We start from the raw sequence: 16,310 nt of genomic DNA on the forward strand, positions 1-16,310 counted from the left end.
GAGCGGCAGTGGGATCGATAGTCATATTCTCCAACTGCAGCTCAGCTCTTATCCCTTATTTTCACTGTCAGGAGCTCAGTGGCCCCCTCCCTCTTCCTACCTGCCCTGCTTTCCCAAAAGAGACAGACCTGGCTCCCCTTTCTTTGCCACCAGCAATTGCCATGCTGCAAAGCAGAGAGTGGAGATATCAGGCTCTGTGGTGCAATGGAAAGCATGTTGGACTTTTAAGCTGCAACAAAATACAGGACTATGTAGCACTTTAAGGACTAACGAGATGGTTTATTAGATGATGAGCTTTCGTGGGCCAGACCCACTTCCTCAGATCAAATAGTGGAAGAAAATTGTCACAACCATATATAGCAAAGGATACGATTAAAAAAACCGAACACATATGAAAAGTACAAATCAAATTTCAGAACAGAACGGGGATGCGGGGGGGAAGGTAAATGTCTGTGAGCTAATGATATTAGAGGTGATAATTGGGGAAGCTCTCTTTGTAATGGGTAAGATAACTAGAGTCTTTGTTAGGACCCCGCCATAAAGTGTCAAATTTTAGCATGAATAATAGTTCAGAGGATTCCCTTTAAAGTGCAGTTTTAAAAGGCTTTTGAAGCAGGATGCAGGTAATTAAGTCATTGAGATAATGTCCTTTCTGGTTGAAATGGCAAGAAACTGATTTTTTCTGAATTTTGTTTCAGCTACCCTAGACTAACATGGCTACTTTTCTATCACTATTTTAAGCTGCAGTGATTCATGTGAGCCCAGCTAGACATTCAAAGTTTGTGGGTTCAAGTCCCACGAGTGTCACTTTAGCTGCTTTCTCATTTCCAGAGCGCAGCTTTTACAGAACAGGCAATCCTTAGGGTGAAACTGGGGTGGGCTTGAGTCCAGACAGTTCCCAGCAGACCCCAGTGAGGATGGAGGGAAGGGCTGGTTCTTGCGGTTGGGGCTGGGAGTTGTTCTGAAAGGCTTCAGGTGCCGTTAGATCATTTTATCCCTCCCTGTCTCCTACCAGTGCTGAGCAACACTCAGGCTATGTCTGCCCTACACTGTTCTTCTGGGAAAAGCTACGCAAACTTCAAAACCCAATTTGTGCAGCTTTTGCTTCTGCTTTTTTTTTTTTTTTTTGGAAGAGGCTTTTCTGACATTTGGCCTGTTACACTGGGCAAGTCACACAAGGGAGGCAGCAGGCAGAGCCAGCCCAATGCACCAGCCTCCCAGGGCAGGGGAGGCCAAGGCACAAGCAGCTGCCTGGCCTAATTTATCTGGCTTCACCAGGTTGGCACCCAGGGGCATTATCAGCTGAGGTTACCCCCCGCGTCACATGAGCATTGGGCTCATCAACAGGCTGGTCAGCAGCAGCTGCAGTTACCTGGGCAACACAAAAAGAGAAGACCCTGTGTTTCTGCCTGGTTTTGAACCAGGGACCTTTTGCGTGTTAGGCAAACGTGATAACCACTACACCACAGAAACACATTTCAAGTGGTGGAACTTGTCTGACTGTTCTGTTTCTGCCTCTTTCTAACACCCTGCTCTGCAGGGAAGGGGGATGCCAGGGGAGGGGGATGCTCCTTGTGAACACTCCACCACTTGTTCTCAGGGAAGTGCCTAATTTCCTCACCAGCCCCTTGAGATTTGTAGCTCAAAGCTGGAGCTGCTGTGGAAGGAGGTGAAGCTACAGAAGCTGACAGGGAACAATCAGCCGGTGAAGGGTTATTTTTTCTCCCCCCTGGGCTGATGTGGCTAGAACTGAGGAGAAGAAAATCCTCTTCCCTTCTCCTCAGAAGATGGAAATTGCCGTTGGTTCTCTCTTTGGTTCTACTAAAGCTGGACCCCAGGACTAGACTTTTTCTTTCTAAAACCCTGGTGAAAACTGAGAGCCAATTGCTCACAGGCTGAGAATGTGAGTTAAGGAAGGGCACTGCCCAGCATGGGGCTTGAACCCATGACCCTGAGATTAAGAGTCTCATGCTCTACCAACTGAGCTAGCCAGGCTGTGTGGGAAAAGTTTCCTAATATCCCATCTCAGGGGAACAGGAGCCAAGTGTTCTCCACTGCCTGACTCAAGGCTCTTTCTTGCCCCTAATTGGGGCTCTGGTCTGTGGAGAGGTTTGAACTCGAACCCCACTCCCGACACACCCACTTCTTTCCCCACAAGGAACGGCCCCATTTCCATCTCTCCAGGGACAGGAGAAGGGCTCTGGCCTGTTCTCTGCAAAATGCTCAGCCTGTTTCATTTTCTGCAGGAGTGAGTGGGATCCATGCGCCCTGTTCCCCAGTGAGAGGTGTGTGTCCTCTTCCCCCCTTTCCACAGACACAGCAGGCCAGGGGGCTATGAGCCTCCAGAGGCCCCTTCCTACCTGGCCTCCCACAAACCTGGGGGGAAAAGCTGCTAGACCCCAGCCCTCCTGGGCCAAGCCATGGCAGAGGTAGCAGGATTCACTCCCATCTTCTCCTGCCTGTGCCCTGGTACTGAGGGGCCGGCCCCTTTCCTGCTGCCCCAACTCTTATTCCCACAATGCACTTTGTGCAGGGGCCATTGGTCTTTCTGCCAAGGTGCGTGGCTGGGAGCCGGGACTCAGGACCCTTCCTAAAATATACAAATCCCCCGTCCCCCCAGGGGCCAGGTGAGTGACTTGCCTTGCATATGTGACAGCATCAGACCCCTCCCACCCGTCTGCTCAGTGTGCAGACCAAGCCCAAGGGTAGCACCTGGGTTGTGTGTTACACAAAAGCCTCTTGTTCCCTGCCCAGTTCCCAACATTGGCTGCGGATGCTAACTTCCATGGGGGTGTAGCTCAGTGGTAGAGTCTTTGACTGCAGATCAACTGGTCCTTGTCTCAACTCCAAGTTCCCCCTTGGAAAAAATTCCTTCTAGTGTAAACATTTTCCTTTCCAGTTCCATCACACTCTGGCTTTACATTGCTTGAGGTTCTTGACATTAATAAGAACCCTTAATGCAGAGCTACTCAACTTTGGGATCCCTGGCAGCCATAATCAAAGGCATTTAACCAGAATGGACAGGGCAGGTGTCCCTAGCTGGTGTATTCCAGAAGCTGGGAATGGGTGACGGGAGGGATCATTTAATAACTGTCTGTGTGAGGATTCCCTCGGGACAATGAAATTGGCTGCTGTTGTGAGACAGGATCCTGGGCTAGTTGGGCATCTGGCATGGCCCAGTCTGGCTGTTCTGATGTTCTGTTTGGTTTCTGTTCTTTTCCCCTCTGGGCAAGGGAGAAGTGGCCCCTCATCCTGCGAAAGGCTAGTGCAGGTGAGCAAAGAAGCATGTGTCCTGTGTCCTATATTGTATTATTGTAGTAATAAACCTTTAGATGTTAGATGCTAAAGGATTGGCTCAGCATGATTTGTGGGTAAGATTCAGAGGGTAAATTGACCAGGGATCTGGCTTAAAGGTGAGTTCAAGGGGAAACCTCACAAAGGAGATTCCAGGCAACCAGGCCATGGGGGTCTCTGAGGTTGCTCTGTGAGGTCACTGCTTCCCAGCCAATGAGCTGAGGTGCTGTAAAAGTTCCTTGTGATGTCACTGCTGCCTTGCAGGCTCACGTCCTGCCCCTGGCCAGCCCCTTGGCATGTGTGAGCTGCTCCCCCTCAGCCCCCGTCACTCAGGGCTGGTTCTGGGGCTCACACAGGGAACATCAGAGGCAGCTCAGGGGGCCACATTGCTAGGCAAGGGACCCTCCTGTGGGGCTGTGAGTGTTGCTGTCCCTGCTATACAGACAGGGCCATAGAGTCTCAGGAGGCTGCAGCGGTAGGAGACACTTCCCTGGTTTCAGGAGGGAGACGAGATGTCAAGGCCCATGACTTGGAGCCAGCTACAGATACCCATGGAAAGCTGATTTTCAGAGGGGTCTGATCAGCCCTTCCTGTGTATCTGGGGGTATGTCTACACTACCCCCTAGTTCGAACTAGCGGGGTAATGTAGGCATACCGCAATTGCAAATGAAGCCTGGGATTTGAATTTCCCGGGCTTCATTTGCATAAGCGGGGAGCCGCCATTTTTAAATCCACGAGGAGTAATGGTAGTTCGAACTAGGAAGCCTAATTCAAACTACCTAGTTCATGCCGCGTGTAGCCACGTGGCACGGGGTTCGAACAAGCGGGGATTTAAAAATGGCGGCGCCCCGCTTATGCAAATGAAGCCCGGGAAATTCAAATCCCGGGCTTCATTTGCAATTGCGCTAGTTCGAACTAGGGGGTAGTGTAGACATACCCTGGCTTCTTCAAAGGGGCTTCATTAGGAGCTAAAAGTTGAAGAAGGGACATTTAGAAGGGTGAATTTCTTTCCCTGGCAGAGTTTTCTGTATGCCCCAGTGGCCTAATGGACAAGGCACTGGCCTCCTAAGCCAAGGATTATGGGTTCAAGTCACATCTGGGGTGATTGTTTCTCTCACTGACAAAGAGTTTACTCTCTTCTGCTCTCTAAAACAGTTAGCAAGGATGCTGCACAGTTGCTGTCTTTGTCACTGTTCCAGGAACAGAGTGAGTTTTGCCCTGGGCACCAATATTGAGGGTGTGTGCACCTGTTTGTGTGTGAGCCCCCCTGACATGCATAGGCTCCTGCTGAGGGGTAGAGGGTCCCCTGGCCCCATAGCTCCTCCTGGGGAGGGGTGGAGGGACCCCTGGTCTGATATTTCCTACTGGGGAGGGTTGGAGGGACCCCAAGCCCTACAGCAGGTCAGAGTCCCGCCTGGCAAAATACAGTTTCAGTTTTTCCCTGGCGGATGCTCCAGACAGGAGGGATGCCAGCGCACTGGCCCAGCCCGGGCCGGCAGTGATGGTTTTTACACATGCAGGGAAATGCCCTGGCTTCTCCCCCTCACAGAGCTGCTGCCTCTCCGGGAGGCGGATGAACTGCAGGTGCGGGACAGCTCCCTGCCAGCAGGGACAGCAGCCAAGGCATCAAATATCGCTGGGTCTGCAGCCAGTGTTGGGAACTGGGCAGGGAACAGGAGGCTTTTGAGTCACACACGTCTCAGGTAGGACTGTGACTGGTCCAAGCAAGGAATGTGTCTTGGGGCTAGTTTAGTGACACCCCAAGGCCGTGTCTACACAATGGCTGTGTCTAGATTGCATCCCTTTTCCATAACCAGTAGGGGAATTAGCTCAAGTGGTAGAGCACTTGCTTTGCATGTGAGAGTCAGTGGGATCGACACCCACATTCTCCAGTGATAGATATTTGCTTTTTCCTTGTTTTACAGGCAGAGACAACAAGGGGGCTAAGTGCTTCTAGGGGCGTCTTTGCAAAAGGCAGGGGGCTTCCCCAGTAGCAGGCACAACTCTTGTCCTGCCTCCATTGTCTCCAGTGGGGTGACCTGATAGCCCAAATTTGTGCTGCTGCAGTCTCAACCCCAGTGCATCCTTCAGGGGTCCAGCTCTCCAGCCCCAGCCACTGAGGGAGGCTCCATAGTCACCCCCTCATGCCAAGGGGAAGATGTAAGAGGGGGCCTGGGCCTTCCCTGGACACCAGCTGCCCAATGCAGAGAGCCAGCCCCCCCCCCCCCCACACACACACTGTCCCCCACACCTCCCATGGGCAGGTGCAGCAGGACAACACTCCCATAGGACACCAGCCCTTCCCAGACACTTCATTTGCTTCCTCTGCTCCCCATTTCCTCCCCAGCCCTTCTGGCCTCGCAGGTTCCCACTCTGGGCAGAAGGACAGACCCAGGCAGGACCACCTGGTACCCCCAGCCCAGCCTGCACCCGCACATTAGCACCAGCTGGTGTGGCACCTGAGCCATCCCATTCAACAATGGGGTGGTTGGTGAAAGTAGGGCTGGAGGAAACAAGCCCTACCCCTAACCCTGCCCCTTCCTGCCCAGGCCCCACCCTGCAGGAGCCAAGTCCCACCCAGCACCACAGGGAGGTGGGGCCATGCCACAAGGAGGAAGGAGGGCGCATGGTCCCTGCCTCCCTGGAGCCTGTAGTAGGTGTTCTGGGAAAATGGGCTTACAGGGAACCGTGCGCAGGACACTGCCTTATACCCAGATATAAAACAATTCTTTCCCACTGTGGTGTGGAAGTCTGGTCCTTTTACTTGGGTGTCACAGAGAGCAGCAGACTCTTATTCGGGCCATCGCCATTACGATCTGACACCTCATTCGTCATAGGCGGAGTGTTTTGAAAGGCTGGGGTAAGTATTAGTACAGAGGGTCCCACAGTGCTATGGACAGAAGTAAAAGAGAAATTTGGAGAAGTGACACCACAAATGAGGTCTTTCCATATAATTTTATGTTGTGAATTGTCCCTCCAGCTACGGTCGGTCTTAGGCCAATTCGACTGATTCCCCCAAATCGGGCCCCATGCCCTGAACCCGGAAGTGTGCCAGGCACCATGGGCGGCGAGTTACTATTCAGAGCCAGAGCCGTGCTCCAGAAATATTTGGAGCTGGGTCTCTGCCCTGGCTCTGCCCGTAGCAGGCCCGACCCCCACGTGCATCCTCCCACCCCACCCCCAGAGCGTCCCCCTTGACCCTATCCTGTCCCTGCCGTGCGCAGCTCTTGGTGTGGCTCCCCCTCACCGGCTGCTGCTGCCATGCACGGCGTTCACAGGTGGGCAGGGAGGATGCCCGGGCGTGACGTCCCAACCCGGGAATTTAAAAGTGCTCGGCGCCGCATGGCCTAGCAGCTCTGGGTTTGGAGTCCGAGGCCCGAGCGCAGACTCCAGCCCTGTAAAGTGGAAGGCAAAAGGTAGGAGAGGGGAAAAACTAGGGGGAGGGAGAGGAAGGGGCTTATGCAAAGGAGGAGGAAAACACCAAGAGACAGGGTGGAGGAGAGACAAATGCCAGGGGCCAAGTGCAGACAATGAGGAAAAGGGTAGGAGGGGACGTGTCAGTAGGAGAGGGGACAGGGTGATGCTGGGAAGGGAAAGGAGAGGAGAGGAGAGGGTAAGGGCATTGGGGGCTAGAGCAGGGACGGGAAGGTGCTGGGAGAAGGCTTGAAAGGAGAGGGCATGAGAAAGGTGGGGATGGAGCAAGTCATGTGTGAGGGCACAGAGGGGCAGAAGGGGAATGGGGCAGAGAATGGTGAGGAGGTGGGCATCAGGGAAAAAGGGGGCAGGACAGTAAGGGACGGGGGAAGCACCAGGAGGGTGCAGGGCTAAGGGAAGGTGCAGATGCCAGGGGATTCTGGGGGTGAAGCAGAAGGGCAGAGACCTGCAGGGGAGGGACCAGCACCAGAGGAGAGAGGCAGGGCAAGTGTGTAGAGGGAGGTGTTAGAAGAGGGGATGAGGAGGGGTAGCTCACATGATTAGAGTGGGGCTACTGAAGGAGTGGGCATGAGGGGGGAGAAGGGCTGGTGGAGGGGGCAGGTCGCAGGAGGGCTGAGGGCAGTGAGAAGGGCAGGAATCAGGACAGCAGAGGAGGGTGAGGGGTTGGGGGGCAGCAGGCACCAGGGGAGCTGATGGAACAAGGGGAAAAGACATAGCAGCAGAGAGAAAAGGTAAAGGTTTAAAAATATGTATTAATAACTTGAGTGCCACAGTGGCACATCCAAACAAGCCACATGAACACAGTACAGGTGCACAACACAAAATTCATTCTGCTCATGAGAGAAAACTCTTAGGCTATGTCTACACTGGAGGTTTCTTGTGCAAGAACATCTTGCGCAAGGGTTCTTGTGTAAGAAGTCTTGCGCAAGAACACGTCCACACTGCCATATGCGAGCTGTGCTTTTGCGCAAGAGCATCTGTGGCAGTGTGGATGCTCTCTTGACCAAGAAAGCTCTGATGGCCATTTTAGCCATCAGGGTTTCTTGTGCAAGAAATCCCTGCCGACCATCCACACTGCCCTCCTGCGCAAGATAGCTTACACCTGTTAGAAAGGAGCATAGCTCTTGAGCAAGATGCCCTCTCTTACCATGTCGTACTGTAAATTTCCTTGCACAAGAGCAGGCGGGAAGTGTGGCTGCTCTGTGGGTTCTTGCGCAAGAACAGCTGTACTTGCACAAGAAGCCGCGAGTGTAGACAGCCTCAGAGGGGACACTTCCCCCAGCTCTCTGCCCCCGAGTTAATGTCACATGCATTGGGTTAATGCAACTGCAGGATAGTTCCACGCAGGGAGTTTGGTGGGGGCCAAACTAATCCCTGTTGGTAGGAGGATGGTGGGAAAAACCTTCGAGAGGGGTGACATGACACTGTTTACTTCTGATAGTGTGTCCATCTTGCCCCGAGCATGTTACCTCCAGAGGCGTGGCTAACGGGGGTAGGGAGCGTGGCTAATGGGGCACCACCAAAAATTATACAAACCTGCCGCCCATAGACAGGGCAGTGTTTCCTGGTTACAAAAGGTATCCTGGAAAAGCTCCATTCTCAGGGGGTAGCCAAAAAGGGCACCATGGCTTAGCTGGCTAAAGTGCCTGCCTTGTAAGCAGGAAATCCTGGGGTCAAATCCCAGTAGTGCCTTGCTGTGGCCTTTGCTCATGTTTTCCCCTTCCTTCTGGGACACAGAAGAGGCCTCCCCTGGCCACCCATGGAACTGCTGGTTCAGGAAAAGGCTGATTGGGGAGGAGTGTTGGGAAGAAGGAAACCACAAGCCTGGAGCGGGTGCAGAGGCTGCTGTGACTGTTCCGTTTTAAGCATTTCCGGAAAAGGGTGCCAGTGTAGAAGTAGCCCATAAGATTAAAAACACCAGCGGCATCTCCCCAGGAGTGTAACAGTGCAATTAGTTAGGTGCTGACATAACAGCCCTACTGGAGGTATCTCAGAGACACTCTGCTACTCATCATACAATAGAAGCACATTGGCTATGTCTACACTGTCACCCTTTTCCAGAAATGCTTAAAACGGAACAGTTTTCTGTTATAAGTATTTCCGGAAAAAGCGCGTCTACATTGGCAGGATGCTTTTCTGGAAAAGCACTTTTTCCGGAAAAGCGTCCATGGCCAATGTAGATGCGCTTTTCCGGAAAAAAGCCCCAATCGTCATTTTCGCGATTGGGGCTTTTTTGCGGAAAAGACTACTGTGCTGTCTACACTGGCCCTTTTCCAGAACAGTTTTTCCGGAAAAGGACTTTTGCCTGAACGGGAGCAGCATAGTTTTTCCGGAAAAACACTTACAATTTTACAGTAGATCGTCATTGCTTTTCCGGAAAAGCAAGGGGCCAGTGTAGACAGTTCGCAAGATATTCCGGAAAAGTGGCTGCTTTTCCAGAATAAGTGGCCCAGTGTAGACACAGCCATTATGTTTAAACAGCTGTCACAGGAATGCATCTGAAAGTCAGGAGGATCAATAATCTCTGTGAAAGGCAGGTGGCCATTAATGAGGAGGTATGTTGTGTGCACACAGAAAGGCAGGAATGGGCATCAGACAGGCTGATAAAGGTGTCTCTTGTCTGTTTGTAACAGGCTCCTGCCCATCTCCAGTCACATTCTCAGTCCCACATCAGAGCAATTTCTTTCATAAATGCAACACAAACTAGGCCATTCCTCCCCCGCTGGACATTCCTCCCCCCTAGGGAGTCCAAAGACTTGCCAATGGGCTTTCACATCCCACCCTTGTTGCGATGACGGGAATAGAAACCGACATGTAGCGGGTTTGTGCTGGTTCCAGCTGAGGGACGGGTTTGCCTGGTTTATGCGCATTGGCACAGGACAGCAGGAAGGGTTTGTATTCCTTTAAAGAATCCACAGACACCAGAAAACCAGAGTGGGATGGAAATGGAAAGGCAAATGTTTCTGTTAGAGGGAAAAGTTTTTTAAAGGGGGCGCTTGGCTCTGAACCCAGCATTACTTGATGTGCAGCCAAACACTCTACCACTAAGCTTCACCCCCATAGAGAACAGCTGTTTGCAGCCATTGTTGGGAACTGGGCAGAGAACAAGAGACTTCTGTGTAACAGACATCTCAGGTAGGAGGGACCCTCTCTGACCGCAGATTAAGACTGGTCCTAACAAGGAATTGACCTGAGAGCAGCCAAGCTGGGGCAGGATAGAGAGCCCTGAGAGAGGAAGTGGCTGGGGGGAAGCCAGGAGAGGAGAGGCCAGACTGAGAGCTGAGAGTCCCAGGTGCCCATCAACAGCACCAGTTGTAGGTGCCATCGTATAAGGGGCAGCACTTAGGCCTCTGAATCCTGCAAGTTGAGCTCAAGTCTCAGTGGGACCTGCTGGGGCTGGGCTGGTTTGTTAGGAGGTTTTTCATGTGCTTTGGCCTTAGTGTCACTGGAGGCAATTCTGTGTCTCTCACTGGGTGTCTGATGCTCCTTGGAGCTCTGTCTCCAGACTCTCCAGGCCAGTGAGAGGGGGTTGATGCCATCACAGCTGCAGGGCAGATCACCCACCTGGCCCCCAAGCTCAGCCCATGCCACTCTGTAAACAGTGCCTCCTTTCTCCTGGGGAAGAAATTGGGACTAGCCCAATTTGGTGCCCTGAGGGCAATAATCTTGAAGGGGTATGAATTCCTTCCCTCTCCCCTGGCTGCTACACGAAGAGGAATCCTGAACATGGTTCCTTCTCCTGTCACTTGAGAGACTGAAATGGGGCCATTTCTTGTGGGAAAAGAAGTGGGTGAGTCAGGAGAGGCTTTGGAACCGTGGATTCCAGGACCCCCCAGTGGGGGCAAGACAGAGCCTTGAGTCAGGCACTTGAGAACACTCAGCTCCTGCTACTCGGTGACTGGCCATTTGTGGGGCACCTACTCCTGGCTAGCAAGGGTGGCAGCGCATGAAACTCTTAGGCATGATTTTGCGCAAACACTTTTAACAGAAGAGTTTTTCCATTATAAGTATTTGCACAAGAGAGCGTCTATTCTGATATGTGCCTTTGCGCAAAAGATTTGCTTTTGTGCAAAAGTATCCATGCCAGTGTAGACGCTCTCTTGCACAAGAAGACTCCAATGGCCATTTTAGCCATTGGGCTTTCTTGTGCAAGAAATTAACGTTGCTGTCTACACTGGCCTCTTGTGCAAGAATACTGGCACAAGAGGGCTTATGCCTGAGCGGGAGCATCGGAGTATTTGTGCAAGAAGCACTGATTTTGTACATTACAACATCAGTGTTCTTGCACAAATACTCAAGGCCAGTGTAGACAGGTGGCAAGATTTTGCGGAAAAGCGGTAATCTTGCCAATGTAGACACAGCCCTCATCTTAGGGTCATGGATTCAAACCTCATGCTGGGTGATACCTTTCTTCCAGTTATATTCTCAGATGACAAGCAATTTGCTCTTGGCTTTCACCGGTTATATGAAGGAAAAGTGTAGTCCTGGGGTACAGCTTTAGTAGAGCCAAAGAGAGAACAAACCACAAACTGCAATTTCTAGCTTCTAAGGAGAAGGGAAGAGAATTGTGAGAATAAGGGGGAGACGTTCCTGCCAGGGTAGGGGCCCCCTGGACATATTGAGCCTCCCTCTGTGGCTCGGGCTGGGGATCCTGCCCCCTGCAGGGAGCCTTGGGGTAGCCACTATGGCAGCAGGAAGTTGGGTATCAGGTCACCCCACTGGGGACAATGGAGGGAAGAGGAGAGTTGTCCTGCTCTTGGGGAAAGCAGGCCAGGCCGAGGCCCTTTCAACCAGTGGGTCTGTACAGGCTGAAGCCTCCTCCTCTCAGATCTTTGGCATGAGTCCTGCAAATCTTGTTTCTGCTTCCTTGTCCACACCAGGTAGCTAAAGGGGGGAAACTCACCACCTCAAATATCCCTTTGGCCAGAATAGGGCTTGAACCTGACACTGGTATCATTAGCACCACATACAAACCAACTGAGCTAGCCAGCCTACAGGAACACGTGTCACAAGTGGCCCATTCCAAAAGATGCCTCAGGCAGCTGCAAGGCCCTCTCTGTGAAGGGGGATGGCTAGTCTAGATGGTTTGAAATCTGGTGCTAATAATGTCAAGGTGGCTGGCAGCTGGCATGGCCCACTGAGACCTAGGCTGTAGGGTAAACTGAGGCAGTCCATAGTATCTTGCTGAGAACTGAGTACTCAAATGCTAAATTATTAGGCCAGGCCTGGAAAGCACACAGACAGTAGCTACCATGATCCTGGTTCCCCTGGCAACCACATTCCAAGGGGCCTCACTTCTATAAGGTCTGGCTGGTCCCAGCCAGGCTGCGCAGGTTCTCTCTCTGTCTCTTGTAAATTCAGATAAATAAACTAGGATCCCAAGGACTATGCCAAGGTTGCAAGGAAATAATCATCTCGCAAGTAAGGGGTTATACAGCCCAATCTCTCCAACCCAGAACAGACCCACCCGGTTCCAAAGAACCAGCCATGAATCCCTGGTCAATTTATACTTTAGATCTTACCCACAAGATCACAGTGGACCAATCCTTTAGAATCTAAAGGTTTATTAAAAAATGAAAGAAAAGGTTGAGAGTAAGGTTGTTAAGGAGAATACATTACATACATCAATGAATACGTTCTTGTTGCAGAATCTTAGTGGAGATGTTACAAATTAATAGCATAGAAGTCTCTGGCATACATTGTATGTCAGGATGGGTCAGCAATCCTTTCCGTGTCTCTGTCCTTAGCAAGGCTGCATCTGGGATAAGTAGCAAGACTGAAGACAAGATTGAGCCCCCCTCATGGCATTTGATATTCATTTCTGGTGTCTCCCAAGCTGGAGATAGTCATATGGTCAAGTGATCTGTTTCATATGCCAGCAGCCATTGTGCCCTGGCTGCTTTGCAGCTTTCCACACACATTCTTCAGCTGTGTATTGGCCACCCGGAGAGCCATTGTCCTTGGAGCCATACTGATTAGCATAGTCACTCATTGGACATTCCATCTTCATGACAGGCAGTCCATACACAGCATCAGCAGAGCCCATAGTCATAACTCCCCATACAAAATCCAAACAGGTACATGAATACCATACATAGAATCAGCACAATATCAGCTTTCATTTGACCTCACGTGGCCCACTCTGTACCAAATTTGGGGCAAACAGTTCCCCGTGAGCACAGCAGTGATCTATACGTTCACCTTAAAATCCAATAATGTGACAGGGGCCTCAAGAAAGTGTTGGGATCTTGAGGAAGGATCTGGGATGAAGAAGCAGGCAGGTGTCTGGCCAGGGGGAGGGTGCAGTGTGTGGCCAAGAGAAAGGGTGCAAGAAAAAAGGAGGGTGTCAGTGCAAGCTGGGGCTGTTGGATGATGGGGGAAAAGGGAATTGAGGAGATTGGGAGGGAGCATCTGGGAAAGACAGCAAATATTACCTGTCTTTGGGCCCCCTTGCAGCAACCTCTGCAGCCGCACTGTCCTGGTCACACAGGACAGGACCAGCCCCAGACACCGGAGGCACCACAGCTGCACCCATTCAGTCCAGGGCTGGAGGTGTTGCTGCTGCAGCCATGCTGCCCAGGATCAGCCCCAGAAGCACCCCTGAAATGGCCATGTGGCCCTGGAGGCCAGCAGTGCAGTGGCAGCACTGCCTCTACTGCCGGCCTCAGGTTGTGTGGCAAAGATTCAGCCTAGTGCTGCCTCCTCTCTAGTGGCTACAAAGCACAAAAAGGGGATGGGACTAAGCTCCTTCTCCCTCAGCACATGCTCATTTGGAGGTGGGGCCTGATACTGCCTTGTGGACAGGATCAAAGTCTAAGGCAGGCTGGATTGTGCCAACAGAGAAAATTTTGCTCACCACCACTATAGGATTTCTCACCTATGTGGGTTCAACTATATGCAACAAGCCTTGAACTCTCACCATAGCATTTCCCAAAGTCAGAGCAGTTGAAGAATTTCTCTTCTATGGATAACAAGGTGTGACCTCTGACTGCAGCATTTCCTAAAGTCAGAGCAGCTAAAGGGTTTCTCCCGAGTGCGCTCTCCTATGGATGATAAGCATTGCGTTCTTACTGAAGCTATTCCCACATTCAGAACAGCTGAAGGGTTTCTCTCCTGTGTGGGATCTCCTATGCCTAACAAGGTGTGATCTCTGACTGAAACTTTTCCCACAGTCCAAGCAGCTGAAGGGTTTCTCTCCTGTGTGGGCTCTACTATGCCTAACAAGGTTAAACCTTTGACTGAAGGTTTTCCCACAGTCAGAGCAGCTGAAGACTTTCTCTCCTGTGTGGGCTCTCCTATGACTAACCAGGTGGGACCTCTGACTGAAGGTTTTCCCACAGTCCAAGCAGCTGAAGCATTTCTCTCTTGTGTGGGCTCTCCTATGCTTAACAAGGTATGACCTCTGACCAAAGGCTTTTCCACAGTCCGAGCAGCTGAAGGGTTTCTCTCCTGTGTGGGCACTCCTATGCCTAACAAGCTGTAACCTCCGAGTGAAGTTTTTCCCACAGTCAGAGCATCTGAAGGGTTGCTCTCCTGTGTGGGCTCTCCTATGGATAGCAAGCTGTGACTTCCGACTGAAGCTTTCCCCACAGTCAGAGCACCTGAAGGGTTTCTCTCCTGTGTGAGCTCTCCCATGGATAACAAGGGTTGACCTCTGACTGAAGGTTTTCCCACAGTCCGAGCAGCTGAAGCATTTCTCCCTTGTGTGGGCTCTCATATGCTTAACAAGGTATGACCTCTGACCGAAGGCTTTTCCACAGTCCAAGCAGCTGAAGGGTTTCTCTCCTGTGTGGGCACTCATATGCCTAACAAGCTGTAACCTCCGAGTGAAGTTTTTCCCACAGTCAGAGCATCTGAAGGGTTGCTCTCCTGTGTGGGCTCTCCTATGGATAACAAGCTGTGACCTCCGACTGAAGCTTTCCCCACAGTCAGAGCACGTGAAGGGTTTCTCTCCTGTGTGAGCTCTCCCATGGATAACAAGGGTTGACCTCTGACTGAAGCTTTTCCCACAGTCAGAGCACCTGAAGGGTTTCTCTCCTGTGTGGGCTCTCTTATGGACAACAATCTGTGACCTGTTACTGAATCTTTTCCCACAGTCCGAGCAGCTGAAGGGTTTCTCACCTGTGTGGGTTCTCTTATGTACAACAAGCTGTGACCTGTCACTGAAATTTTTCCCACAGTCCAAGCAGCTGAAGGGTTTCTCTCCTGTGTGGGCTCTCGTATGCCTAACAAGCCGTGAGCTCCGACTGAAGCTTTTCCCACAGTCCAAGCAGCTAAAGGGTTTCTCTCCTGTGTGGGCTCTCCTATGCCTAACAAGCTGTGACCTCTGACTGAAGGTTTTCCCACAGTCAAGGCAGCTAAAGGGTTTCTCTCCTGTGTGGGCTCTCCTATGGCTAACAAGGTTTGACCTCCGACTAAAGCTTTTCCCACAGTCAGAACAGCTGAAGGGTTTTTCTCCTGTGTGGGCTCTCGTATGGATAAGAAGCTGTGACCTATCACTGAAACTTTTCCCACAGTCCAAGCAGCTGAAGGGTTTCTCTCCTGTGTGGGCTCTCCTGTGCCTAACAAGGTTTGACCTCCGACTAAAGCTTTTCCCACAGTACAAGCAGCTGAAGGGTTTCTCTCCTGTGTGGGCTCTCCTATGCCTAACAAGCCGTGAGCTCTGACTGAAGCTTTTCCCACAGTCCAAGCAGCTAAAGGGTTTCTCTCCTGTGTGGGCTCTCCTATGCCTAACAAGCTGTGACCTCTGACTGAAGGTTTTCCCACAGTCAGGGCAGCTAAAGGGTTTCTCTCCTGTGTGGGCTCTCCTATGGATAAGAAGCTGTGACCTACCACTGAAACTTTTCCCACAGTCCAAGCAGCTGAAGGGTTTCTCTCCTGTGTGGGCTCTCCTATGCCTAACAAGGTTTGACCTCTGACTAAAGCTTTTCCCACAATCAGAGCAGCTGAAGGGTTTCTCTCCTGTGTGGGTTCTCCTATGGATAAGAAGCTGTGACCTATTACTGAAACTTTTCCCACAGTCCAAGCAGCTGAAGGGTTTCTCTCCTGTTTGGGCTCTTTCATGTTTAATAAGAGTTGTACAGTCACTGCAAGAACAAGGTGAACGTTGATGGAGGATTTTCTTTTGAACAGTTTCTGTGTTTGTATTCAACCTTCTGCTCTTATGACTGGATTTACCCTGTCCCACTCCAGGATGGTTTTCCTGCTGCCTTTGTAGACTACTTTGACTCTCACAAGTCTCTCCTTGCTCAGGACTCCGAGAAACATGCCCTTCAGATCTTCCCACTAACATCCCACATGGAGACATTTGCTCGGGTCCTTCCTTCTGAAGACTCCTCTCACTGTTCTCATTCAGCATCCCATCACCTGCTGGGATGGAGAGAGAAACCACACAGGAGTTATTCCCTGAGCTGAGCTGAAAGAAAAATTCTGAATGCTGAACAGAAAATGGAGGACACACCCAAAGAATGGTTGGAAAGATTCAGTAATCATGAGCTGAGTTCACTCTGCTTCCCCCATAACTCATTCCCCACCCAGCACTCTCAGACTGGAGTTGATGACAGGCTGAAGGGCCAGTCAGA

At 51.4% G+C, this 16,310-nt stretch overlaps 1 protein-coding gene and 2 non-coding genes across 5 annotated transcripts in view; all 3 read right to left on the reverse strand.

The window, feature by feature from the left end:
* Positions 1-1,400: 1,400 nt before the first annotated feature.
* TRNAV-AAC (transfer RNA valine (anticodon AAC)) lies at positions 1,401-1,473 on the reverse strand. The gene has a single exon. It is a non-coding gene; the product is annotated as a tRNA-Val (tRNA).
* Positions 1,474-1,922: 449 nt separating this feature from the next.
* On the reverse strand, positions 1,923-1,995 carry TRNAK-CUU (transfer RNA lysine (anticodon CUU)). Its single transcript has one exon. It is a non-coding gene; the product is annotated as a tRNA-Lys (tRNA).
* Positions 1,996-12,551: 10,556 nt separating this feature from the next.
* LOC142821597 (uncharacterized) overlaps positions 12,552-16,310 on the reverse strand; it is a 95,229-nt gene continuing 91,470 nt past the window's right edge. For all 3 annotated transcript variants that reach the window (XM_089770889.1, XM_089770891.1, XM_089770890.1), the window contains one exon: positions 12,552-16,098. In XM_089770889.1, coding sequence (XP_089627015.1) covers positions 13,745-16,098 — 2,354 coding nt within the window. In that variant the 3' untranslated portion in view covers positions 12,552-13,744. The remainder of the gene's footprint in view (positions 16,099-16,310) is intronic.

Source organism: Pelodiscus sinensis, chromosome 19 (assembly GCF_052426305.1).
Source record: "Pelodiscus sinensis isolate ZL-2025 chromosome 19, ASM5242630v1, whole genome shotgun sequence".
NCBI lineage: Eukaryota > Metazoa > Chordata > Testudines > Trionychidae > Pelodiscus > Pelodiscus sinensis.